Below are 26,984 nucleotides of genomic sequence, written 5' to 3' on the forward strand. Positions count from 1 at the left end.
CCTTTAGGAATAGCAGGAAAGAACAAAAAGAACTGCTAAGAGTGAGTTGCCATCTGTTACTGCAAGAAATACTAACCACTTTAAAAGAAGAATTCATCTTTAAAGTGCTTCTCACCACCAGTTTCAGATAAAGAAATAGGTCTGAATGATATTACTAACGGTAAACGCATTTAAAAAAAAATGTCACAAGATTCACTGGAAATATAGGAAAAAGAAAAAAAGAGTTAAGATAACCTTGGAAAAAGGGAAAAATACAGAACTGTATACAGATGAATTGAGAAGATAAATGGAGGAGAATGCCAGGGAGCACATTTCAGAATGCAATCCAATAGCGAAGTAATTTGAAAGTTGTTTTTTTTTTCTTTCCAAGAACAATGTGAGATGAAAAATCTGAAAGATCTTTTTTTTTTTTTTTTTTTAAATCAGTTTTAAAGCTCTTTTTTGAAATAAAACTTGGAAAAACATTACTAACTTTGGAAAGAACACAATAATCTGACCAGGTCTGAGTATGCTTGAACAAAAATCTAGCTATCTAAAAATATGTTTACGAAAATAAAATTTGCTCTCGTCGTCAACACAATTTTAAGAGCTATTTTATTTATTTATTTATTTTTTACCATTACCATTGTTTTTCCTCTGAAGATTTATTTCTGAACACCTCAAAATAATTGAAAATAAGAGAACATACTATAAATGCTGATCATACTTGGAGTACTGCAATCAAGCAGAAGCAAGCTTGTTGCTAAACTTATTTACTGTGAATACAAGACTAGTGATTCCCAGGCAGAGGGACTCCATATTGTAGCGCTGTTTTCTGCAATTATCTTAAAACTGTTAAGCTGTACTTTTAATAATTATTTAAGCATCTTGATTTATTAATTACTGTTACATAATTTAAACACCTTGATTTCTACAGGCATAAAGTTGTAAAATACCAATCTAGCATTTGCTTGTAGTAAGGAGGCAGTTTAAGGTATTGTAAACCAAAGCTAAAAAAACAGCACAGAACACAGCACCGTCTTAAGTAAATCATTCTATAATTAACTATTAGTAAACCAGCAAAACTGTTCAGTTAAGCTCTTTCACATCACTAGCAATAAGCACAAATCTGGATGTCACATACACACTACAGATGAGTTATGCCAGGAAGTCCAGAAAAATCTCGCCTTTATGAGGATGTTAAGGAGTAACTGGATGTCCACATTTAAAAGGAAATCTTTTCTGGAATCACCTATAAAAGATACATTTTCCTCTCAGATGCGTGTCAAGTTTCAAATATATGGAAAAATAGTTTTCTTGTACAATGTGTGTTAGCACTCACCAACTTATTAGTATAGGCAAGTGAAAAAATTGAGTTTCCAGAGTATCTTGAAACCTTCACACTCAGTTCAGTGTTTCAAGGCCATCTGGAAAATACACAAGACTAGTGTTTATTAGCATCCATAGCGATGCAGGAAACCAAAAGCAGGTATGATATCTCTTCTGCAAAATGTACGCCTGCACTGTTAATGTTCATTAAATGGACCTGAAAGTAACTGGATATGTACTCAAAAGGTAAGCTCTTTCTTGGAAGATATTTGAATGGAAATATTATTATATGCTCTTCATAAACCCCTCGTCAGTATCTATAAATAAAAAACTATGATGTTGGGGTGGGAAATAAAGAAGATCACAGAATTATAGAACAGCTCAGGTTGGAAAGGACCTCAAAAATCACCTAATTCCAACCCCCCTGCCATAGGCAGGAATGCCACCCACTAGATCAAGTTGCTCAGGGCCTCATCTAACCTGGCCTTGAACACCTCCAGGGATGAATGATCCACAGCCTCTTTGGGCAACCTGTTCCAGTGCCTCACCACCCTCTGAGTGAACAATTTCCTCCTAACCTCTACTCTAAATCTCCCAAGATGAAGCCAGTGGTATCCAGTTCCAGGACAAGAAGCATTAAGCACAAATTGAAATACAAGAAATACCACCAAAGCAAGAAAAAAAAAAAAAAGTGTTTTTTTAATAATTGTGGAGGCAGTCAAACACTGAAACAGGTTGTCCGGAGTTGCTGAGAATCACAGAATCACAGAATTTCTAGGTTGGAAGAGACCTCAAGATCATCGAGTCCAACCTCTGACCTAACGCTAACAGTCCCCACTAAACCATATCCCTAAGCTCTACATCTAAACGTCTTTTGAAGACTTCCAGGGATGGTGGCTCCACCACTTCCCTGGGCAGCCTGTTCCAATGCCTCACAACCCTTTCAGTAAAGAAGTTCTTCCTAACATCTAACCTAAAACTCCCCTGGCACAACTTAAGCCCATTCCCCCTCGTCCTGTCACCAGGCACGTGGGAGAACAGACCAACCCCCACCTTGCTACAGCCTCCCTTGAGGTACCTGTAGAGAGCGATAAGGTCGCCCCTGAGCCTCCTCTTCTCCAGGCTGAACAAGCCCAGCTCCCTCAGCCGCTCCTCGTAGGACTTGTTCTCCAGGCCCCTCACCAGCTTCGTCGCCCTTCTCTGAACCCGCTCAAGCACCTCCATGTCCTTCTTGTAGCGAGGGGCCCAAAACTGAACACAGTACTCGAGGTGCGGCCTCACCAGAGCTGAGTACAGGGGGACGATCACCTCCCTAGCCCTGCTGGTCACACTGTTCCTGATACAAGCCAGGATGCCGTTGGCCTTCTTGGCCACCTGAGCACACTGATGGCTTATATTCAGCCGACTATCCACCATCACTCCCAGGTCCTTCTCTGCCTGGCAGCTCTCCAACCATTCCTCTCCCAGCCTGTAGCTCTGCTTGGGGTTATTGCGCCCCAGGTGCAGGACCCGGCACTTGGCCTTGTTGAACTTCATGCAGTCGACCTCAGCCCATCGGTGCAGCCTATCCAGATCCTCCTGTAGAGCTTTCCTACCCTCAAGCAGATCGACACACGCACCTAACTTGGTGTCATCTGCGAACTTACTGAGGGTGCACTCGATGCCCTCGTCCAGATCATCGATGAAGATATTAAAGAGGACCGACCCCAGCACCAAGCCCTGGGGGACGCCACTAGTGACTGGCCTCCAACTGGACTTGACTCCATTTACCATGACTCTTTGGGCCCGGCTATCCAGCCAGTTTCTAACCCAACGAAGCGTGCGCCAGTCCAAGCCAAGAGCAGCCAGTTTCTTGAGGAGAATGCTGTGGGAGACGGTGTCAAAAGCCTTGCTGAAGTCAAGGTAGACCACATCCACAGCCTCTCCCTCATCCACCCAGCGCGTCACTTTGTCATAGGAGGAGATCAGGTTCGTCAGGCATGACCTGCCTTTCATAAAGCCATGCTGACTGGGCCTGATCGCCTGCTTGCCCTGCAAGTGCTAAAGAAGTCTCCATCCTAGAAGACTCAAATTCCAAATGGTGAGGAACCTAAGCAACCTGCTCTAGCTAACCCTGCTCTGAGCAGGGGCATGGACTGGGTGACCCCCTGATGTCCTAGGATAAGGTTCCCCAAGTCTTTGTACACTTAATTAAAAAAAACAAAAACAAAAAACTTGAATACATAGCCTATATAAAGTCTGTATATATGGTAGAGAGAGTGAAGAAGGAGATTTCACCGTGTTAGCTTTCCAGTTTTAGTACAGAAATAACTTTAAACGTATCAGCATTTATCCCTCAGCCATGGCATTTCAAACATTTGTGACTAAGAGAATCAACTGTCTGAAACCAAGATCATAGCATCGAGGCTGCCGGTTGGAGCTGCCAGTGAACCTCACACAAGCGGTGAGCTCCTGAATAAGGTTAAAGAAGCCACCAATGTGAGGCACCTACAAGCTTCACATGCAGTCTAAGACGGGTAGTTACCACAGAATATGTAAACGCAAAAGCTAAATGCTTTAAAAATTGTTTACAGTAAAAAAAAAAAAAATGCTGAAAAGTAACACTATGTCATGCAAATGGCAGCATGCCCAGCAATATGAAGTGAATTTTTTGAATATGTGACTCATTCCTAAACGTACAGTCATATACTAGACCTAAGAACCTTGCTACTACACATAAAGGTTTACACCGAACATAAGTGCATTGAAATATTGAAATGCTTCTTATAGGGAACTTTAAACTATCTCATTAAGCTCCCCTAAAAACCTCAGCATCACATTCAAGCAAAACAAAACATCCAGGTTGATAAGGTGAGTTTTGCAAAATTCTTCAAAATCAATACCATTGCTGAAATTACTGGATCTTGTTAACCTCTATTCCTTCATGACACTAAATGTTGATGAATGAGAATAATTTCTAGAGATACCTACATGTTCAGAAAAGAATTGAAAAGCTTTGTAATAACAGACTGAGAATTTTTTAGATTGCTAATTATATCACCACCTTGAAGGTACCTAAGGCAAGCAATTTGAATTTTTGGGCTGTTTTGCCAATTGCTACATCTCTTCCTAAAATATGGCACCTATACAACATTTGTGTTGCACAAGTGCAACATTTACGTTGTTAAGACAGAAAGGATGAGAACTTCCTAAAATGAAGGTGTTATCAGATAAAATATAGAAAAAGAAAAGATTTTCCTATTAGGGTTTCTGCATGTTAATGTATGCAAATATACTCTGCTGATCTCTGTACTGCATTTTGTTTAAGTTTTCAGGTCTAGCAAAGCATATTTTTTTTTCCCCTTTTTTGTTCTTTTGTGCCTTGATACTTTGATGCCAATTCAGGTCTCAAAATGGTCTCTAGAACACCAGAATTCATGTTCCACAGATAGGGCAATGGAAACAATTTTTCTTCTCCAGGTAAATGCACGTGCATATACAAGCGAACGTATAAACAAATTTACAAATAACCACTTCAAGTACGTGCATACAAGCACCATGTAACAAGCAGTTCAAATACCATTATTGCTTTAGTCTGTTGGTGAATTCTGATTTTTTTGAGTTACAGTAGAGCTGAAGGCTATAAAATGCCTTAACAGAGCAAAGGAGTTTAAATCTACAAGGACTGATGTTCTAAATTAATGGTAGAATTTAAATCTTATAAAACTTCTTAAACTTCTTGCAATAGGCATTACATCTTTAAATTAAAGAGCATTTTATTCAAAATTAAGCTAAGTTTACAAGTAAACAGTTGTCATTGAATCCTTTCCATATAAACGCTTAACTAGTTGTATCCTACACTCAAAAAAGGAAATTTTGGATACCATTAAATACACAGAGTACGTAGCAATTAATAAGCAATTACAGACATGTAATTAGAATTGCAAGGACTTATATATAGCAGAATGAAGGATTAATAACATATGGTCTAGTTACAAGTTCCAATAAAAAGACAATTTGTATTCTGCATAAAAGCAACTGCCTTTGAAATGAGGTGTCATAAACAGAGAAACAGAGATACCTACAATGAACTGCACACAACACCTGCAGAGCAGTACACTGAATTTTATAACACACTTTGCTGGACTAACAGGCAAGCAAGGACAAAAGGTGTTTTTTTGTTGTTGTTGTTTTTTAGGGGGTGAGGGTAGGAAGGTGAACAAGTAACATTTGGAAAATAGTATTTCAATCAGATCTACCTTTTGTTCAGCATGTTGTTAGAAAACCTACTTCGTAATCACATTTCCAGTTAATTTAAGAAGAACAGTTTTTTCAGTAGAAGCTGAGTCACTATTTCACTTCACTCTCTGAGAGAGAGCCAACATTACAATAAATATGTAACTCATCTGAAACAGGAAACTCAGTTAATTCTATACTACTAAACCTTTAGCGAGTCAGCAGTAGCTTCATTATGGACAACTTTTTTTTTTTTAACCTCATAATTAATAATTGAGAACATGATAAACAATATCATGTGCTGCTCATTTTCCTCAGGAAAGTTTTTTTTAGGAATTTGTCTTCCTTTCAAAATAAGCAGCAATGAAAGGTTTCAAAACTAGAACTAAAACCTTCAGATAGAAAACAGATTTCAGAGCTTGTGTAATGGTAAAGGTTTCTAAGCCAACAGCTGAAATTAAAATAGAGAAAAAATGAATACCATTTTAACTTTTTTTTTTTTTAAGTACAGATATAATTTTTTTAAAAACCTGCTTCTGACAACGTTTTGTTTGTGGTAATGGTGGCAAATTACATGAACACTTTACATGTTGCTCTACCATTTTCTTGCTAAGCACATAGATCAGTTCCAATCTATTATTAAAAAAAAAAAAAAAAAAAAAAAAGCTGAATATACCTTAAACAGAAACCAAAAGGGATTAGTTTTCACTGGGGTCACTGCTTAATTCACCGAGCCAAAATAATACCAGTGAGAAGACAAAAAAGAATACAACTATAGAAGAGCACTTTAAAAATATTTCCCCTCTGTTTTTTCTTAAATCATTTAACTTGTATAGAAATTTAACAAATGGGAAATGACTCAACTATGAGCCTACCATACCACCAACCATGCATCTACCAAAAATGCAAACATTAGACTGACACCTTGATATCCTTTCACTTTTTGAAGCCTAATACCTATATTCACTTATTAAAAGCTTATCCAATAAGCTTGTACATTTCCATGTGATCGGGTAACTGCTTGCATTTAACAAATAAATGAATGTCCTCTGACATTCAGCGTTGCGGACAACTGCATTTTCATCATGTAAATTCAGTAAGTCTTAATATTTTTTAAAATGTAATTATAATATATATAACATATTATATAATAATATAATAAATATATATATTACATATATAGTATGCATATATATATGTGTATATATATATAGTTTAATCTTACTTTTGTCCATTAAGCTACTGCACAGCACCTCTGATTTCACAAAACTTTTGCTTCAGTAACTTTTTCAGCGTTTTTTCCCCTCACACAGATGATTAACATTCTTGATGGATGTGATGCACTGCACTGTTTCTGAGATACTGCACATAATTCTGTAACATCTATTAAGGTAGCTAGAGCAATTCTTTTTCTAGTCACAGCAGGATTAACAAACACTTAACAAACATACAGAGTCAAAAAAAGTCTGAAGTATCAAACTTTTCCCTTCTTTTGTAAGACACCTTCTAAAATTAAAGCCTGGCAGATACAAACACTATTTCCTCAATCACATGCTCTCTAAAGCTATGGATGCTGCAAGTTTTTAATCAGCTAACTGCCTGAACAAAAGTTAGCTGAGCACTTAAGCAATTGGCTAACACAAATATGTCAAACTCTTAAATCCTGATTACATAAAATAGGATTAATAGTGTTTAAATTAAGCACTACTTCCCCCCCAGCAAATTCCAGCCTAAAACACACTTTCCTGCATATTCTAAGCCTTTGAACAAAAGCAAGCATCTTGCACTATAGTAGGATTACCACAGAACAGGACAAGTTTCTGTTTCTCAAACAATGCCAGTGCTGGAGACAGTAAGACTACAGCTTTAGGATTCACGCCAAAGTTACTCCAGTACAGCACTATTCAGTAACACTTAAGGTCATCTAGAGCTGCCTGTTTTGACATTAAGTGAACACAGGTATGTTGAATTTGCAGACACACAGTATACTTCATGATTCTATTCCTTCCAACTTTTTTTTTTCCTTCAGTGTGGAGAATACAGTAGTTTCCCACGATACTGCAGAAGAAGGTATTTTGCCTTTACTTCATAGTATTACTTAACATCCCAAGGTCATTCTTGGCATTGCAGAGTGATTCCCCTGGGGAATAGCTCAGTGTGGAATGTAATTATGGGAGTGAAAGTTTCCATACAGCTTTTTAAGTGTCACAACAATTGTAAATAAAAAGAACTCCAGGGGGAAAACAAAAACCATGTCAGTAAACAACTCAGTGTAGCTGCTGGAAGTAATTACTTGCAGTCTTTTGAAGTTCACGCACGGTTTAAGAACACCTGTGCATTTTAAATAGGTGAAAGCAGAACAGAAGAAAATGCTTGTATTATCAGTTCATTTAGAAAACTAGTATTTGCACAAGGATGTCAGATGACTTACTCCAAATCCCTTATGTGATAATAAGTAACCCAGGGTTTAAATATTAACAGTCTCTTTAAAAACAAAACAAACAAAGCAAAAATAAAACTACAAAAAGTGTTCCAAAACCAGCAGAAGACAAACATAATGCAATCATCCTTCGTAATCAATTACATAACCAAGATTAACGATTGATGGTTTTTAACTTAGTGCAAAAAAAAAAAAAAAAAAAAAAAAAAAAAAAAAAAAAAAAAAAAAAAAAAAAAAAGCCAGCAGTTTTTCCATGCCATAGAATATTTGGGAAACTGGGGGACAACTTACTCAGGTCAAGAACATCATCTGTCTTTATCAGATCTTCCTCCCTTGTCAGTGGTAACTGAGTTTCTGGCTCGTCTCGCAAGTGCAGTGATAATGAACGGAGCATAAAGAAAACTCTAATTGCCTTGAGAAATTAAAAAAAAGAGAATAATAAAGCATTACTGCACTCAGTAGTACATATTTTAGCACAATCTTACAAAAATACCCACTTTTACAACCCTTAAATTTGTTGTCATGCAGTATGTCTTTTTAAATGAAGAAAACAACGTAATTTAAAAGTTTGCTAAAGATACAGAGAAGTTGAAGCACTTTATTTTCACTAAAGTAGAAGCAGCCAACCTTTTATCCCACTGGCACACTTAAACACACAGTGACTGACAGGCAAATGCTTACAAGAGACATTTAAGTGAAGACTAAAAAAAATGTCTTTTTAAATTGGCGTTTTGAGACTGATTTTATTTACATGACCTGTATTCTACAGACAACTAAAATCAACCTTCACAGACTCTCACGTTTTGAATTTAAAACAGTAGAATAACTAGAAGTAGTATGAAAAGTTACTATGTCTACAAATTTGAGAGGAAATAGTGGAGATTCACTAGTTTTAATTTTGCTGTATTCATCAACACTAACCACATCTAAGAGAACATTCTCAGAGACCTTCACTTATGCTCCCAAAAGGTCTACAACAGGGCAAAGCATACTGAAAGCTGTACGTAAGGACTTTCAACAGCTGCTCTGTGAAACTGATATTCTTGTTTTGATTCAGAAATTAATGACATAAGGTATTTAAAATATCAGATAAAGTGGCAAAGAACTTTATTAGTCACATTTATTAGTCACCACTTTATTAGCCACATTCTGAAAGGCACCATTTATAACCTGTTCTGCTAGAAGAACTGCATTTTCAGTATAGCAAATGAAAAATCCCTTTTTAATTCTACAAGGGTTTGGTGGCATATTTTTCATTTTTTAAAAATCAGCTTCCTACATAGGAATCCTGTGGCATACTGTGTTTGTTTTTAATTCAAACGGAAGTCATCACTCAGCCTTTCACTTTCTTTCCCTCAACCCTCTTTCCTTCCTACAGTGTTAATTTTCCTTGCATGTATTCCTTGTAAAACTATTATCACTCATCTCAAAATCTATTTACTGCAGAATACAAGAGCAGGAAATTAGCCTTTGCAAGAAAAAACAAGAATTCAAGAATGTCAGATGAAAAGGTAACTACACTGTGACTCCCACAACACTGATAGCCCTCAGTTTGCTAACAATATCAATTTAAACCAGGAAGCACGATATCCGTGACTTACTGTAACACCTTATTAGATCTCAATGTAGCAGCAGAGCAGTCCCATGGACTACAACTTTTTTTCAACCAACATCTGCTTTCTGGATCAAGTAGAAACAACTATAAAAGGCTACCTACTTTAAAGAACTACATGTAATAAGGTATACTTTGTGTCAATTCCTTCATTTAAACATGCATACCATATGCAAAGAAAGCACCAATGCACAGACAGACCTACCAATATTTCATTACATTCCCATGTAATAGCATCCTCAGATGCTATTGTTAAAAGCCTTTCTCAAAGTCTTTGCTTGCTATGTACTCCAAGATGCAGAGTTCAAGACCCATATTGTTCATTACTTCCCAAATAGGTACATAAATGCATTTGCACTGTTCCAGGTGGCTGGTGACTGTCTAGATAACAGTACTATCTATAGGACTATAGAAGTCAGAAGCAAGAAATGCAGCTAATTATTTGTAACTGGAATATCAACAATTCAAAAAGAGTATCTCTATTTGGGAAGAATGCTTCATCAGGCAACAGTAGCTGATTTCAGAAACTGTTCAGATACAGATTATTCAGAAATTCAGATTATGAATTTCTGGTAATTTTAATGTTTTAAGTCTAAAGGGCTAACTGGTTGGATTTTGACAATTCTTGATAGAAATCTGATTTCTGAGAGTTCCTCCTAAAAATGTTAAAAGGAAAAAGTCACTTAAAGGAACTTTCTATTGTAAAAGAAGTGAAAATTTAAAAAGATCTGATCTCTAAACCAAGAGCTTGTGATATAATCAAAGAACGAAACTTCTTCACTTGCTAGCAAAATAAAGCTTTACAATTTTAATTTTAATTTTTTAGTATCATTCCACAGGAAACTCAGAATCGAGTCACTATTCATTTGAAACTGCCAACAAAACTTCCAGCAGCCTAAGCGTAAGCAGGAATGTCACACGATGCGCCAGAAGTTCAGAATATTGTCACTGCAATTCAGCGTAGGAGAGGCTAAGCAAAGCTTAGCCAGAAGAAAGTAACTGTGGCATCGGAATTCTAAGAAATTTTAGAAGTTCTAGAGCAATGTGATCAGGGGAAGGAGTACTGACAAGAAAAGAACACACTCTAGGAGTTTCTGCTGATTAAAAAGACATTTCCATCTCTAAATTATAAGGATATTTGTATTTCTTTCCAAATTTCCTGTAATTGAAGCATTTATTTCTTAATACATAAAAATACAGAGCAGTTTCCATCAGAAAGTGTTTCTAGATACCATTCTGTTTAATGCCTCAGAGAAGTTATTCTAGGAAGCATTTTTACTTTCTAAGAACAATACAAAGAATAAAAAAAAAAAAGAAGGAAATTCACTATATTTTATCAAAAAGTTGCTGTGATAATAATAGTTGTACAGGTCAAGAACTGATTATCCCAAGAAAGTAAATACCAACGTGGCTATTCATGTCAGTATCACCTCTAAAATTTGTCAGTCAAAAAAGGATTTTACTATCTCACTCAAAATTTCTATCCTGAATTGCTTTGGAAGATGAACACTCCTGAATAGAATTATGTTTTGCTACGTCAGGAAACACAAACAATACGAAGCAAACCAACCTTCCTGGGGAGATTCTTATTATAGGAATATAATCAAAGACTGAGATACCAGATAATGAAAGAAAACAGACAATGTATTAAAGCATGCCATCAGAAGTCTTTTATGTACATTTCTTCACTGAAAAAAAAAAACAACAAACAAAAACCAAAACCGAAAATCACAGCACAAGAACATATTGAAGTACCTAGAAGCAAGAAAATAGAGATTTCTCCACTGGGACAGGTAATTATTATATGTTCTAAAGGGATCTGTCATTAAGTTTTTATGATTTTATGGATGAAGCTTCCAACCAAGCAGCTTTCAAGGAAAAACATTTTTATTTGTAGAATTCTTCAAAGCTTTTGGCATTACACTGTCATTAATGAAAGAAAAAAAGCCTTACTTACTCTTCGTGTTCTTTCCACATCTCCACAAGGCAATCTTTTCACAAAATCAATACCAGTCAGTGGTGTCCCCGTTGGAGGCAACAAAATGGAGGCATCCATCATCAAGTACTCTACATTCATGGGTTTAATCTATAAAAATATTTTAACATTGATTATTATACAGAACAATGAAAGTTTACATCTTTACTTTTAAATACAACCCATGACTGCATACACTGAGAGGAAGGGGTCTGAGTTGTGAGAATTTGACACCATCCACGTTATTTTAAGCTTTTTACATGCAATTTCTATATTTGCTCACTGTTCCCTAACACTTTTAAAGTTTCCATATTGAAAAACCACAGGAAAAAAAAAACACTGAAAGATTAGAATAGAAAAGCCATTTCATGAGTACTAAAAAGCAAAGTCTGTCATGTTTGATTTCAAGCTTTGACTCAAATTCATAACTTCAATCACAAGAAAAAAGTTTCTTGTATCTTCTTCTCCCCGGACAGAAAAAAATCTCTAGTCTCCAACAATGCAGTAGCTTGCAGACTAGGCAATTCCTTATGTTGTGTCACTAACAGTCTCTCCCTTACATGATTGTTTATTTGCTTGATTAAATGATGTTTGAAACATCATTTAATCCTTCTGCAGCTTTGGACAATTTCATCTGAGGTCTATTACACACAGGAGCCATGAGGTTTTTGCCAGAAAATCAGCTGGAATGACTAAAATAAACATAAAACCCCTTCACATAGTTTGTACAATATTCTGTGCAGAAGTGCAGTCACACGGGCATTCTAAAACAGCCAACAGTAACTGGAAGCATTCCTGATCACTTTTCCATGGTCACATACCATGAAAGAAGTAGACTAAGATAAAATCCACAATTTTTACATCAGTCTTGAACTGCTGCTCTGCAAAAAATACAAGCTCAAAAATGGTCTATACCCAATCATTCTAACCTCAGAACCATCATTTTCAGTGTCAAAAATGCTGGATTAAACAAAATAAATTAATTTGGAGAAAAATACAGAAATCTAAATAGATGACAAATGAGAACACAAACTTGAAATTTCTATTTATAATGCCATTCTTATGACTGCATACATTGTTTTAAACAACATTTTTCTTCATAAAGATGAAGAATGTGGGTAAAAAAATCATTGAAAACCAAAATACAAAGGACTACTGTGTTCAGCTTACTTGCTCCTGTAAACTGTCATCTACAGTTGTTACCGAAGGCACTTTTTTTTTCAGATAGATCAAGTACACTTCTGCTTTATAGAAGCTCCACACCATGTTATTTACATACCTCATCTAGTAAGACTACTTCAGCGTTAATTTATCATTTTAATTAGCACAGCACATTCTTTGCTAGCTAGACAAATAAATATGCTTTAAGGAAAACAGAGTTAAACTTCCAAGGTGAAGCTCTATCTTTTAGAATAAATGAAAAAAAATCTGCAGTCTCAGAAATAGAAACACACACACAACAGAACCACCTACAAGCATACTGAACTTGTGATATGAAAACAGTGAAAATTGTGGTGGCAGTTTTCACACTAGAAACACGTCAGTACTTAACTACTAAATAATTAGATATTGATTATCCAGTTCTATTACTTGAGTTTGTAAGATACTGCAAGGTGCTTCCCATATTAAATGTTTTTTTTTGCAATACACAAACTGTAGATTGATCTTTTTCAAAAAAGAAAAGATACTAATGCAACCCCTGCACAACAGCTAGAAAAAAGGATGCCTGCACCTGATAATCTGATTTTTACCCAAACACTAACCTAACAATTTAAACAGTCAATTAGTTTTAAAAAGCATTTACAGATTAAGTATTAACTGAGATTAAGGCTAGCAATCTGTTAAAAATTCCATGACAGTGCCCCACAAGCTGTGCTGTGGTGCTGGCACTATATCTCCTTGATGGGACAAAGGCTCCCAGTTCTCCACTAGTAAGTAAGGCGGCACCACGCAAAACCAAAACTTTGTAAGGTTTCAAACAGACATAGGATGATTTTCATCACTTTAATAACTGGAAAAAAATGAATTAAATGTCTCAATCCCTAGATCAAGTGGATTTTGTATACTGGCTTTCAGAAATTATGAAATAAGTTAAGGGGCTGTGGAATTTCATAAATGATTTATGGAGATGTAAGACAACCTCTCATAGAGGAAAAGACAATTTGCTATTCTACTCCTAGCATAAGGATATCAGTCTATTCAAGTAGTTTTCAGTGAGTACTTGCTCTCGCTCCTGTGTTATTGGTTTGGAAAATTTCAGGGGGCTGAGAAGGGTGTCACTTACCGTCATACTCCGGTATTCATCTTCAAACATATCCAGGAAAATTTCTTCTCCCTTTCAATAAAAAATAAGAATAATAAAGGAACACGGACATATCATGAACCCATGAATACGGTTATGTAGCCATGTTTGCTCTTGTTTAAGTGTGCATTGGCTGTAGGTGGCAAGGTTTGGGCAGCAGGGGTGGCCTCTGTGAGGAGAGGCTGGGCTGTCCAGCGCTGGACACAGCCAGCACCACGTAGGCTTGACAACCCACCACACGGGGCAGCAGAGCCAATCAGTGTCACTGGGGGCGCCTCTACAAAACAGATCTGGGCAAAATCCAGCCCAGGACAAAAGGTGGGAGATAGAAGAGCTGGGAACAAAAAAGTGAAGAAGTTGAGCTTGGGAGAAGAGGGAGACATAATAGAAGGTGTTATTTTAATTTGTCTGTTTCGCATTATCCAAATCTTTGTTAATTAGCAATTAATTAATTTTCCTCAAGTCAAATCTGTTTTGCCCATGGCGGTAATTGGCAAACAATCTCCCTGTCTTTACTTCCACCCACAAGACTGTTTTGTCAGCTTCGTATCTCCTTGTCATGTTGAGGAGGGGCAGTGCATGAGCAGCTGGGTGGGTGTCCAGCAGCAGGCTACGGTCAACCCACCATGAATTACCTTTTTTTCCTAAGTTAAAAATAACCCTGCACCACCTTCTTCAGAAGAAGAACTCAACGAAAATTGGAAGATATTTTAGGCACCTGAAACCTGTTACAGATTTACTGCTCCTTATGTAGAAGTTCATGTCTAGGGCTAAGTATTTTATTTCTCTCATTGTTTACAACATTAAAAAAAGCAAAAAGCTGCAGAGGTCTCAAATAAAAAAAAGATTAATTAAAGTTTTAGGTCATCATTTAGACAAGACATAAGCAAAAAGTAATGCCAAAAAGAACCACCTTCCATATTAATGTCAATAACAAAGTCCCAGAAACTTTCTAAGAGTGTGGCTCTGTTCCATGAGCTATATAGCAGTTGCAACAAAAAGCACATCTACTCGTTTGACCTCCGTTGCAAACTCTATGGGACTTCTCACATCGTTTTTGTGTACATCAGTGAGGTATAGAAAGGTAAGAAAAGAGAAGAATCCTCCAAACACCTTCTTCGCTATAGTAAACACGTGGTTCCCATATTTAAAAAGTGCCTTCAGCGCTGACAATTGGCTACGGAATTTCTTTTAATTCTGCATGTAACAAATTTTATTAGCACTTCACGTATATACCTTATAGAAACGACGAAGGAGATGAACACTTTCTTCTCTTGCACCCTAAAAAAGAAAAAATAACTGTGTTTCAGGTAGTAAATAGACTCTTTACTCAAAGTCATAATTGAAGAAAACACACCCCAAACTTTGTACAGAGAAAACTATCTGTTAATATTCCCATTTCATAGCCTTCAGCCCAGAATTTGATCTAGCACTGTTCTTGCACTTACACAAATACAGCTTAGCTGAGCTTGTTTGTTTCAAAAGTAATTCCCTTTACACTGCTGAGACATTGACATACAAGTTTCAGAAAAAAATGAAACTAACTTTTCAAGTAGAGGTAATTATCAAGGAAACAGCAAAGCTGAGAATTGAATAGGGGGCTATTGATTTTTTACTTTCACAGCACAGAATCACCAATAGGAATATGTTAAAATTTCATATGCTTATTGCAATCTAAAACGAAATATTTGTGCAACTCAAAGACAAGTAATGCTGGAAGTGGTATCTGAAAGGAAAGTACTAACCTCAAGGCATGCAAGGTGAATGTCTTTTATGATGCTGCCATTTTTAGAAAACACAAGCTGCTTCAGCAACAGACAGCCAAGTTCTAAAGTTGCCAAACGTATTTTTCCATCTATGAAAAGAGAATTTCAATATACAAAACAGTAGCATCTGTCATACACACCCTGCCTGAGAAAGATGGGTGCTGATGCTGACGTACAATGTAGATAGCTCTAAAAACAACCAGAGGAGTAATTGGTAAGAAATTTTAAAACAAAACCATGCGGCAATAAAGGTGAACATCATCAGAAAAGCCACTGAAACTAACATCTTAATTAACTGGAAGCACAGGTTGAATTACACTAAAATGAGGGAAGAATCATGGATGATTGGCACAGATAAAGCTACAAGATGAAATGAGGTTTTGTATACAGCATTCTAGTAAAGTATAGCTTTTCCTAAAGTCCAAGGGATTTTGGCACAACCCACGCAACTGAGCCATGTTGGAGCAGCTCCGAAGAACTGCAGCCCCTGAGAAGGACCAGTGTACAATCAGTACAGGAAGGACTATATCCCATGGGAGATCCCCACACTAGAGCAGGGGAAGAGTGAGGGTGAAGGAGCAGCAGAGACTGAACGCTATGGACTGATTCCTAGTCCCCCCTGTGCTGTTCATGGGGGAGGAAGCAGAAGAATCAGCAGTGAAGTAGAGCCTGGAAAAGAATGGGAGGAGATGGTATTTTTATTATTATTTTTTAGTTCTTACTGCTTTACTCTGTTATCTAGTAGCAATAAATTAATCTTCCCCAAGCCATGTCTGTTTTCCCCATGATGGTAATTAGTGAGTGATCTCACTGTCCTCATCTTGACCATATTTTTCTCCCCAGCTTGCCAGGTGAGAGAGTAGTTTGGTGGGCAATTATTTATATATACACCTTTTAATCTGTAACTAGCACATCAGAAGCTAATATTCTGTATATCAGTCTTGTATGTCAAATAAGCATTAGATTTTATTCTGCAGACAATCAGAACTTGACTGTGAGTCAGTTTCAGGGGAAATCAGTTCCACTCATTTAAAGTTTTAGCAGAAGTGCAGGGGAGAGGAGCTGTGGCTTGAACAGAAGTTGTGTTTCTATGGAATAAGAAACTGAGCCTTCTACCCCTCATTTTACAAAGAAGTTGAAGTTAAGGAAAAAAAAAAACATTTTCTGCAAAACAAAACTGAAAATACAATCTGTGATTAAAAGAAGATCATGGGAAAGTTTGCTAACACCTCCAGAAACAAATGACACCTATAACACCTATAAACAAAGGACATCAGTTATTTCTTCAATATATTTTTGAAGACTACTCTTTCACTGGAACTACAGTTACAAGCAAAGGTACCATACATCAAGTTTTCAGGATGAAATCCTACATTAAGCTGCAATTACTAAACATCTCACCATTCCTTGCTCAATGTTTTGTTTATTCAAAAAAAGCAGAAAGTGGGAAAATTAAAGCAGACCCTTGTGAAGTTCTGAGCATAAAAACAACTAGGTTACTCAGCAACTGAGGAAAAAGTTGTGTTTGTTTTTCACAGCTTTTATTTACTTATTGTTCAACAAAGAGCATGTTAAACAGATTTCCTCCTCATACACAGGCAGCTAAGTAGCTGCTTTTTATTTAATTCATTTTTATTTTTTTTTTACACCTGCAAACATTTCAGCTTGTTAAAAAAAATATTGTAAATGTGATACCTGGTTGTGCAGCATAATTCATTATCCTGATGAGCCCTTCTGCAAGTACATGATTATACGAATTTCTCTCTCCAGCATGCTGAGCGGGAAGTTGAATTCTCTCCAACTTGACTGGGTCAATTCCTTTTGTAGGGAAGGGAGGTAAGTTAGAAAACAGGACTATACGTCAAGGTAAGTATTTAATAAACTGCAACAGTTTTCTTGGAATAGTGTAATTAGTGATACAATGAAACTCAAAACCAACTTGCATAGTTATCACAAAGAAAAGGAAGAACAAAGACTAAACACATTTGTGGAATACAGAACTAAGAGCCTTAGAAAGAGCCTAATGGGTGAAGATGCTCCAATCCCAAAATGGTTAGTGACATCCAAACTCATCTTTCCTCAAACTATTCCTGTTTAAAAGAAAAAAACCAAACAAGGTTATTTCTCAGAATACACTGATTACTGATAAGACCTTGTAAAGTAAAAGATAGTCATGGATTCTTGAGGAACTCCTTGTTCTTGTTTTAAGGAATGGTAATAAAAATCCATATAAAACAGAAGATGACTCGATTGTGGTTTATAGTTTCTTCTAACCCTGAACTTTTAGTTTACACTAGGTCATCTGTCACTGATACTGAAGAAAGAGAGGGAAAGCGAAAGCATTTAAGCAGAATGTTAGTGATCACAAAAATCTAACACCTTAAAGAACTACAGTTTTCCTTCTGAAAAGTAAAGATCCTTTTAAATAACATTTCTTATAGATCATCTATAAGCAAACTAAGCTCTCACAGAGGAATGTCATCATTGCGCAGCAGAAACACATTAAGGAGACTAAGATGACATGATGGAAGAATGAAGCAGGACTGAGCAATTCCTCAACAAATTGGCCAAACTGAAATCACAGTGAAAAAAATCGGTGTTCTACCAGCATCTTTCATTTGGTTGTCTGCCTGCCAGGGATGCAGAATTCTGAATTCCTGAAATACAGCACATGCTCTAGCAGCATATATGTAGGGCTCCATTTGGGATAAAAATAACTCTCAGATGCAATTTGCAAAGAATCTACTTAGCTATATATGCATTCCTCTTGGGATTCTTTCTTCCTGTTCATGTGGGTATTTCTTGCTGGTGAGAAACATACACATATTCATTAAACCCATTCAACAACATGGACCAAAATATAGATTCAGTGTCAAACTGGAAACGCCCCAGCCAAAAGCCACAGAAGGGTCTCTACATGTAGTGAGAGACTGAGAAGGCTGCTCCTTTAGAAGCAAGGCCTGAAAGCAGAGTTTTCATTGAGCTAGGACAATTCTTTTTTTTTTTTTTTTTTGAACATGTTCTCTGATAGTCTTCACAGAGTACCAGAATTAGAAGACTGGGGGGTGGGTGGGATGGGATGGTGGTCAAGTTCAAAGTGACCAACAAGAGAATCAGAAACATATCTGAAACAGCCAGGATACTGAAAATCTGCAAGTCACTTTCCTTTGATGTAGAGACGGCAGCCCTGTGTTACGTTCAATCACCAGAAGTCATCCCAACTTTCTAGTTCATCAACAGTTCGAGCTGATTCAAGTGCTCACTAGAGCATTTATTGCCTGTCAGACAGACAGTGAATATCTAGACAGATCCTAGATAGGCGAACTCCTAGAGATTTATTATTTCGTGAAACTGAGGAAACAACTCTGTCACTCCATTTCTGGAGAGAAACCTTCAAGCCTCTTTATAAAGAAAACGATCCCTGGCCCATATCTTGGGAAAGACTGCAGGCAGACATATTCTTGCTTTCTGCTGAATTCAGATATAAACATTGGCTGTAGCTCAATCCAGAGGCATCTTCAAAGACTGACACTGAATCTGGTTTAGAAATCTCTGAATTCTGGTTTAGATCTGCAAAAGTTCCTGAGCTTGTCAAGAACAAAATTGAGCTCTTGCACCAAACAAACACTAGAAATCAACAACTTATAAAACCTCCTCCTCTTCAAGATGCAGAGACACTGATAATGTAGCCCTCACATCTATTACATGGCACAAGAGAAATCAGTCAGTGGAAGACAGTGAAGACCAAAACTGGATGTTATTATCTGTCTAGCACCTAAGATCTAAGTGCGAGGATGGGATGAGGGGAAATAACTTCCAAAGAGCAACAGAGTAATGTAAATTGTTGACAAGGAAAACCAGTGAGTATAGCCTAAGGAATTTTTCACTTAGAGACAGTTGATGTGACTACCAAAGATCGAAGTGTAGATTTCAACCCCTTAAATATATAAGAGGTATTTGCAGTTTCAGGGCTGGAAACTCTTAGCCTTTAAAAGGTAGGTATTTCACTGCCTGTTGTATTTCTCTTGGTAACCCTGGAAATTTAGTGAAAAATAAACAGCATAAGAGATTGCTGAAACTAGGCAGCAACGTGCAGCATTTACTGCATTCCTCACTGTTTACAGCAACACTACAGATGTAAGCAAATAATCTTTGAAATGATAGATTTTTTTTTCCTGGGAACAGGATATTGAAGACTGAGTTTAATTACGCTGAAATCAAATACAGTGGCCTGAAGGATCTGTTATTTTATAGTCTGAAATAGAATAATTCTCAAGAAATGTAACCCTGGAATATAGCCTTACTCCCTTTATGACACAAAGATTTCTGGGGACACTCTGAAGCTACACAGTTATAACTACTGATTTTGACTAATCACAATTTCAGCTACAGAATCACAACAGAAGAGAATCCATCTTTGAAATGGGGATTTTCTAGCACAGTGACACTCAAAAGTCCCTCAGGGGCAGAACACATTTTCCTAAGAAAGTGTACTGGTTGCAGGATTAGTTTGTTGGTGGGCAGGGAATCAGAGATGTGCAAGTTAGTGGGCTAGACCATGGCAAGACTGTTGTTGCTAGACCATGTACAAGACTGTTGTATCATCTTTGGTGATATTAGTTGCATTACCAGCTTTTCCCATAATAGTCTGTCAAAACCCTGAAATTATCCCTGAATTGCAAATAATTTCATAAAGTTACTCCTTCATTACCAGAGAAAAACAAAGCCATCAAGAGACTGAAGAAGAATAGGAAGGATTCAGCTTAGCTATTTACACCATGAGTTCTCCTTCTTAACTCTTATCTCCACTCTAGTTGACCTTGAGAGGTGCCTTGAAATGAGAAAAAATATCCTTCCTAGAAGCTTGCTAAAAAAGCTAGCCATAATCACCCCATGGAAAAGGCTACATATTTTCAAGTAATATGAATTATAACGAACTTCACTTGTAACATAGTTTTGCTAGTTTTTACAACAGTCCAGAATCCATAGGAGATTTGCGGAATGTCAGCATTCTATACCATAACAAAACTCAACTTGTAAAACCTCCTTGAGCCTTCAATCAATTATGTCTCGTTAAGACATTGTGCACACTGGATGAGGAGGTTGTTGAGGACTTAAGACAGCACAAAAAGACTTACTGAGAGACTGTCAAAGCTGAATAGAAACAGGCATCAGCCAACTGTCACAGTCAGATCTGATTCTCAGGCCTTGTGCATTTATGTAGATGTCTATAGTACACAAATATTTACTATGTACACATGGGGACAAGTTTTACAACATTTTATACTTGAAGTACATATAGCAATCATATTACACGCAAAGTGGGGAAGAATGCTACCCAACATATATTTAGATTGAACACAGAGAGCTTTATCAGAATTTAAAAGATCTAAAGTGAAATATATTTCTATGCCAATTTCAAGAAACCAACAAAGAAGAGATATTTGATGTTCACAAAGCTTTCTACCAAAACCTTCCTAAAAAGGAGATCCTTAGCAGCTGTTTTTTACTTACAGCATACTTATCCCTCCGCCATATCATGTAAAGAATTTCTCACTGTTTAAGACTTGCATAAACAAACTACAAGCAGATTGTACATGTCTAAAACCACACGTCTCATTTACTTTTCTCTGGAAGAAGAAACATTGCTTACCTTTATTGTGTGACATTGCATACAGAAGACAGAGCACAAACAAGGCATAGTAATCGTCTTCAGCACAGTCCAGTGCATTATAGACCATATCAAGAAAAGGCCTGCAGAAAGGAAAAATGTTGAAGTGGTCAAGAAAAATCATTTACAGAAAAAATCAGTAACTATCATTAGCTACATGTGGAACAAGAAAGAGAATCTACAGCAATGCATATTTTTAGACATTAAAAAAAAGTTAACCTGCTCGAGAGTACTCAGATCAGAGCCATGTCTTGTATTACATTCTGACATTAATTCAAATGTTTTAACAGGAATTGTTTCACAGTACTTTCCCAAGAGCTACTTGTTCATACATTTACTGGGTTTGTTCGTAGCACTTCTATGTATGCATGTAGAAGCATTGTACAGATTAAGTGTATATACACATAATTAGCTTCAAGGAGCTATCACTGTTGCATAAAAAATAACTGACTGAAAATCCACGTACTAAACAAGAGTTGAAAAGTTTTTATGATCACTATAGCAAGTAAGCAGTTTTCACAAATGGTTTGGAGGAAGATACATGTTAAGTTATTCTAAAGCAGTGTACTGGGTCTGGCTGGAATGTTAACTTTCCCTGCAGCAGCCCATACAGTGCTGTGCTCTGCACTTGTAGCTAGAACAGCAGTGGTATCACACCAGTGTTGTGTCTGCTGCTGACCAGTGCTGGCACAGCATCAGGACTCTCTCTAACCATCCTAGGGGGTGGACAAAAAAGTGAGAAAGGAACATCACCAAGGCAGCTGACCTAAACCAATCAAAGGGATATTCCATACCATATGATGTCACACTCAGCAATAAAAGGTGGAAACAGGAAGAAGAGGGGAGGGGTGGGCTCTCGCTGCGAAAACGTCTGTCCTCCTGAACACCAGCTACATGTGTTGAGGCCCTGCTTCAAGGACGTAGTCAAGCATCACTCATTTGTGGGAAGTAGAGAGTAATTTCTTTCCTCTGCACTTCCATATAGCCTTTATTTGTTTTGTTTGTTTGTTTTCCTCCCTTTTTTCCCTTTCCCCCTCTCTTTTCCACTTTCACTTTTTTTTCCCTTTAGTTAAATTGTTTAGTTAATAATAATCTTTCCTTTATTATTATTATTATTTCCCTTTAGTTAAATTATCCTTATCTGAACCCGTGAGTTGTTCTTTACTTTACTTCTTCCCCTTCTCATCTAAGGAGGGGGAGTGAGAAAGCAGTTGTGGTGTTTAGCTGCCTAGCATGGTAAAACCACCACAAGCAGTCAAAAACTTTATAATGAATAAGGTATAGGAAAGAAAAAATGAAGAAGGAAAGAACATTTGAATGTAAAAATGAAAGCTTTGGGTTGCAGATGAGTTTTGTTTTCCTGGGTTTAAGCACGAGTGATCTGTGACATAAACTCAGGAAGATACAAACAGTGGTGAGGTCATCCTTCACCTGTATCCTTAACAGGTAAGAAAAATCAATTTAATCCAGAAGATGTTTGGGTAGATCAAATATGGCCGAGATTCAGCTGGTATTAACCCAACCTTAACTGCAAGGCAACTTGGTTTCTTGTCTTAAACTGGCTTGCATCCAGCCAGCTCAAGTAAAGAGCACAAGTAGAAATTAAATTCTTTGATGCGCTTTCACAGGATAAGTGGACAAAAAAAAATGAGGAAAGCCTCAGAGTCAGCAGAAGATTGAAAACAGAATTCCCACCTGTTGATTAAAGTGATAAAGGAATAAAATCCTTATGCTACTTAACTCAACAATAACATTCAAAGCCATAAAACAAATATATTTTCCCCATCTCTAGATTCAGCAGACAAGAAGCAAAAGGTCAGAAGAGGTATCAAAGATCAGCACACAACATACTTCCATATCTATTTCAGACTCATGTTACCTTCATGGTCACACTTTATGATTTCATCTGAGTGGCTTATGTAATGATGTACTTAGCACTTCCTTTCAGTTCAATACACATTTGTGTTCTCATTTACTAAAACAAGGCTATCACAGGAATAACACACTGTTCCTCTGCACTTTTCATGACATCACATCCATGTGTTTGTGCATTTCTGAAGTTGTATTTCATGCATCCTCTATAATACACTCAATTGCCACTAAGTTTTTATTCCTCTTTGCCTGAGTTTCACTTTGCTGTTCATATCTTAGACAATTTTCCCATATGATGGTCCTATTGTAGATCTCATGAAAGGAGAATCTAGCTATTTGAGTAAAAACAACATAAATAATTAGTCATGTTGAAAATGAACATTCTGAATAACAACCAAGAGTGACTGCAGCCTTAAAAGCACTTCTTAAGCAATGAACAACCCTTACAAGTCTCATGACATCCTGAAACAGGGTGCTTTAAACATAGTGAAGAGTTCAGACTCAAGGTTGAAAGAAGAAACAGGGTCAAAATATCAAGGTTCAAGATTATTAAAACACTTAAATACTAGGTAACTTGTCAGACCAACAACTGCTAATAATTAACCTAAAAGTTGACCTATGATGTTAAACTAATATCATTTTAATTTTAGCAAAACCAATGCTTTAGGAGTCAAAAGCTGCAGTTTTTATACCTGTTCCAGTTTGTTATGTCACTCCCAGAGGCAGCTGCACTCTTTTCTTCATCTGTTGTATTCTGTTCTGTCACAGCAGAGATAGACAATTCTGACAGTTTACATCTCTCCATGATTACCATCTCTATTTCTGAAAAACAAGAATTAGTATTTTCAAACATTTTTTTTACAAACTCTTTCATATTTCCCACTTCTCATGTGATGCAACTGATGCAACTATATAAGATGTATAACCACAACCTCAGAAGGATTAATCAATAATTGGATGTAGGCAAATCTTCCCAATAGAAAAAAAAGCTTTCTTGTATTTCAATATGAAAGAAAACATTAATAATGTGTCCAGTAAGTAAATAACAGTAATCTCCTTCCCCTCTGAATCATAGGAAGAAAACACATAGAACATCTTTTGGAAAAAAAAAACAAAACACAATTTTGTGAAAACACTGGTGAGTGTTAGCAGTGGGAAATTAAGCTTCAGAGAGGGTGTAAATGGATTTCTACATCATAGCAAACAAGATACCTAGTCCTAAGTGATTCAGACCAATTGGTTTGAAGTAGAAATACTAGAACCAAATCTAGCATTTGCTTAAGAACTTGGACAAAGATTACTAGATAACACACCAGTTTACACAGTATATCACATCATACTTCCTTAAGATTACGGTGGACAACATATCATCAATTATTTGACATCATTTATGGAAAAAGAGGATCCTGGAAAGTCTTATCAGAGAGACTGATTACCTCAACAAAATGCAACCATGTCTGTAGAAGGCTGTCAAAGCACAAAAGGTCTTGTTTTCTACTCCTTGCATGCAATTCTGCCACTGATTTCTCAATATATGCCTAAAGTAAAGACTATTTTCTGATGTACAGCTGTCTAATAGTTACTAACTGCTAAAATAAACAGTTATGATGTGGCACTCATCCTATAAAACCAGTTAAGGTTAGAGTTAGATCAAAAATCCTGAAAATGGAAAAATCTAAGGTAAAAGATGTTTTTAATTTTGAACTATTAAATATCTTCTAACATGTATTATTGCTTTTAGCATACTTGAACATTTATCACTGAAACATGCACAGAATACCATCTTACAGAGGTGAAGTGCCTACACCATTTGCCTTACTGCAGAAAAGTTAAGGAGTTGAAGTCTACTTATACATGTAAATGCTCTATAATCACATACAACACCAAGTGCATGCATCTGTGGTAAGAGCCAAAGCCAGAAGGAAGATACAAAGACATTTTAAGGTTTTTCAATCAGACTAGAAGTATATGTTCTGATAGAATCGTTTAACCTGAGAAAAAAAATGCAGCCAAAGAGACTAAAAAAAGAATATTCCCACATTTACCTAGTGCAGCAAGAGAACAAGCCACATAACAGATCAAAATTAGGTGCATACGGTAAATAAAAATATCCAAATACAAGTACCATCTTTGTTTGCTGGCATACTCACCTTCATTTTCACTGCTTGTTCTGATGCCTTTTGAACTTGCTTCTGTACCTTTGGTTTTATCAAGGTCATCCTGGGTATCATCAGATCCTCTCTCTTCTTCATCTTCTTCGCCAACATTTTTATAGTTGGGTCTTTTCTGCACCCTCTTCTTCCCTTTCTGTTTGTTAATTTCAAGAGACCTCTCAAGCGTTTCTGTTGGTTTTATGAAACATCTGATACTTGACTTTGTCTGTAAATATTAAGAGTTTATACTGAGCTACAGCAAGACATTTTCAATTTTGGTTGATAAAGAAACTTTAGTTCACACAAAACAGGGGTTTTAGAGTGTAATTCAGCATATCACTTAAATTTCAAATCACTTTCAAAATACAAGAAAGCAGACCTCAGATAAACTGTACTTTTACTAATGAGTTATCTCCAAAGCAACATACCCTAAAAATTTGTCAATAAGCGTGTCATTTTGAAACAAGGAGATTCAGAATTATACGCTTTATCAATGCAAGGTTCTTGAAACTGTATTATCCTTCTTTGAACTTTGCTTAACAGTTGAGGCAGTTAGTACATACAAAATTACAACACTACTCACAAAAAGGATAAATGCAGCAAAATCAAGTGTGTATCAATAGCGATGTATTAATATTAAATACACTGACAAGAAAGCAAATGGTACTCAATCAGTATGTTTTCCCGACGATTAATAGGACTAAAACTTGGTTTCCTATCCTTTTGCAGGTTGTTTTTGAGCTGCAGTGCTTTGAGCTCCCTTCACACTTGTTTGTCCTGTCAGCCAGATCATCGGTGTACATGCTGCCTCTCACCCAAAGTTACACAAACACCAACCACCCAAACCTACCTGCTACTGAGAGGTGAAATAACCCCAGGGCTTTGTGCCAGCACAGGTCTGTACTGAAAAAAACTGTTACAGAAACTTCATTACCTTTCAGATCTTGATGCTTAACTCATGATTAGATGACACCAGCTAAAGGTTTCAAAAACGGGAAGCAATAGTAAAGAGTTAAGACTAAATACAAAACTGGAGTTCCATGCCTGGCCTTGTATATATCAAGCGCAGCAGGCACTGAAGATGAGTGCATCAAAGAGACCTCAGAAAAAGTTTGGAAAAAAACCCTCTCTTCAATTAATAAGGAACATAAATATGTTAACCAAAAAAAAAATAATAATAATAATAAAAAAAAAATATATATATAGGAGAACTATCTATCTATATATATAGGAGAACTATCTATCTATATATATAGGAGAACTATCTATCTATCTATCTATCTATATATATATATATATAAAGGAGAACTAAAGAATACATAGGGCCGCTCCTTGATAGGGAAGGTCTCCTCACAGACAATGACATAGGCAAAGCAGAGACGCTTAACGCCTTCTTTGCCTCTGTCTTCAATGCCGATGATGGGCTTCGGGACCCAGGGTGCCCTGAGCTGGAGGACCGGGACGGTGGGGATGACAAACTCCCAACCGACCCTGAACGTGTGCGGGATTTGCTACTCCACCTGGATCCCTACAAGTCCATGGGTCCGGATGGGATTCATCACCGGGTGCTGAAAGAGCTGGCGGACGTCATCGCGGAACCTCTCTCAATTATTTTTCAACGATCCTGGGAATTTGGAGAGGTCCCGGTAGACTGGAAGCTGGCAAATGTT

The 26,984-nt window shown here is 36.8% G+C and overlaps 1 protein-coding gene across 11 annotated transcripts in view; it reads right to left on the bottom strand.

Moving 5' to 3' along the window:
• CLEC16A (C-type lectin domain containing 16A) overlaps positions 1-26,984 on the bottom strand; it is an 87,455-nt gene that overhangs the window by 37,825 nt on the left and 22,646 nt on the right. For all 11 annotated transcript variants that reach the window (XR_014318539.1, XR_014318540.1, XM_082772565.1 and 8 more), the window contains 9 exons: positions 25,312-25,540; positions 23,854-23,983; positions 21,272-21,372; positions 17,314-17,436; positions 15,598-15,707; positions 15,089-15,133; positions 13,835-13,885; positions 11,533-11,661; positions 8,255-8,375 (listed from right to left, as the gene is read on the bottom strand). Coding sequence is in view for 9 of the 11 variants with exons in the window: in XM_082772565.1 (XP_082628691.1) it covers positions 8,255-8,375; positions 11,533-11,661; positions 13,835-13,885; positions 15,089-15,133; positions 15,598-15,707; positions 17,314-17,436; positions 21,272-21,372; positions 23,854-23,983; positions 25,312-25,540 (1,039 nt within the window). In the remaining 2 variants the exon portion in view is untranslated. The remainder of the gene's footprint in view (positions 1-8,254; positions 8,376-11,532; positions 11,662-13,834; positions 13,886-15,088; positions 15,134-15,597; positions 15,708-17,313; positions 17,437-21,271; positions 21,373-23,853; positions 23,984-25,311; positions 25,541-26,984) is intronic.

The sequence above is a fragment of the Aythya marila genome, assembly GCF_965140915.1.
Source record: "Aythya marila genome assembly, chromosome: 15".
NCBI lineage: Eukaryota > Metazoa > Chordata > Aves > Anseriformes > Anatidae > Aythya > Aythya marila.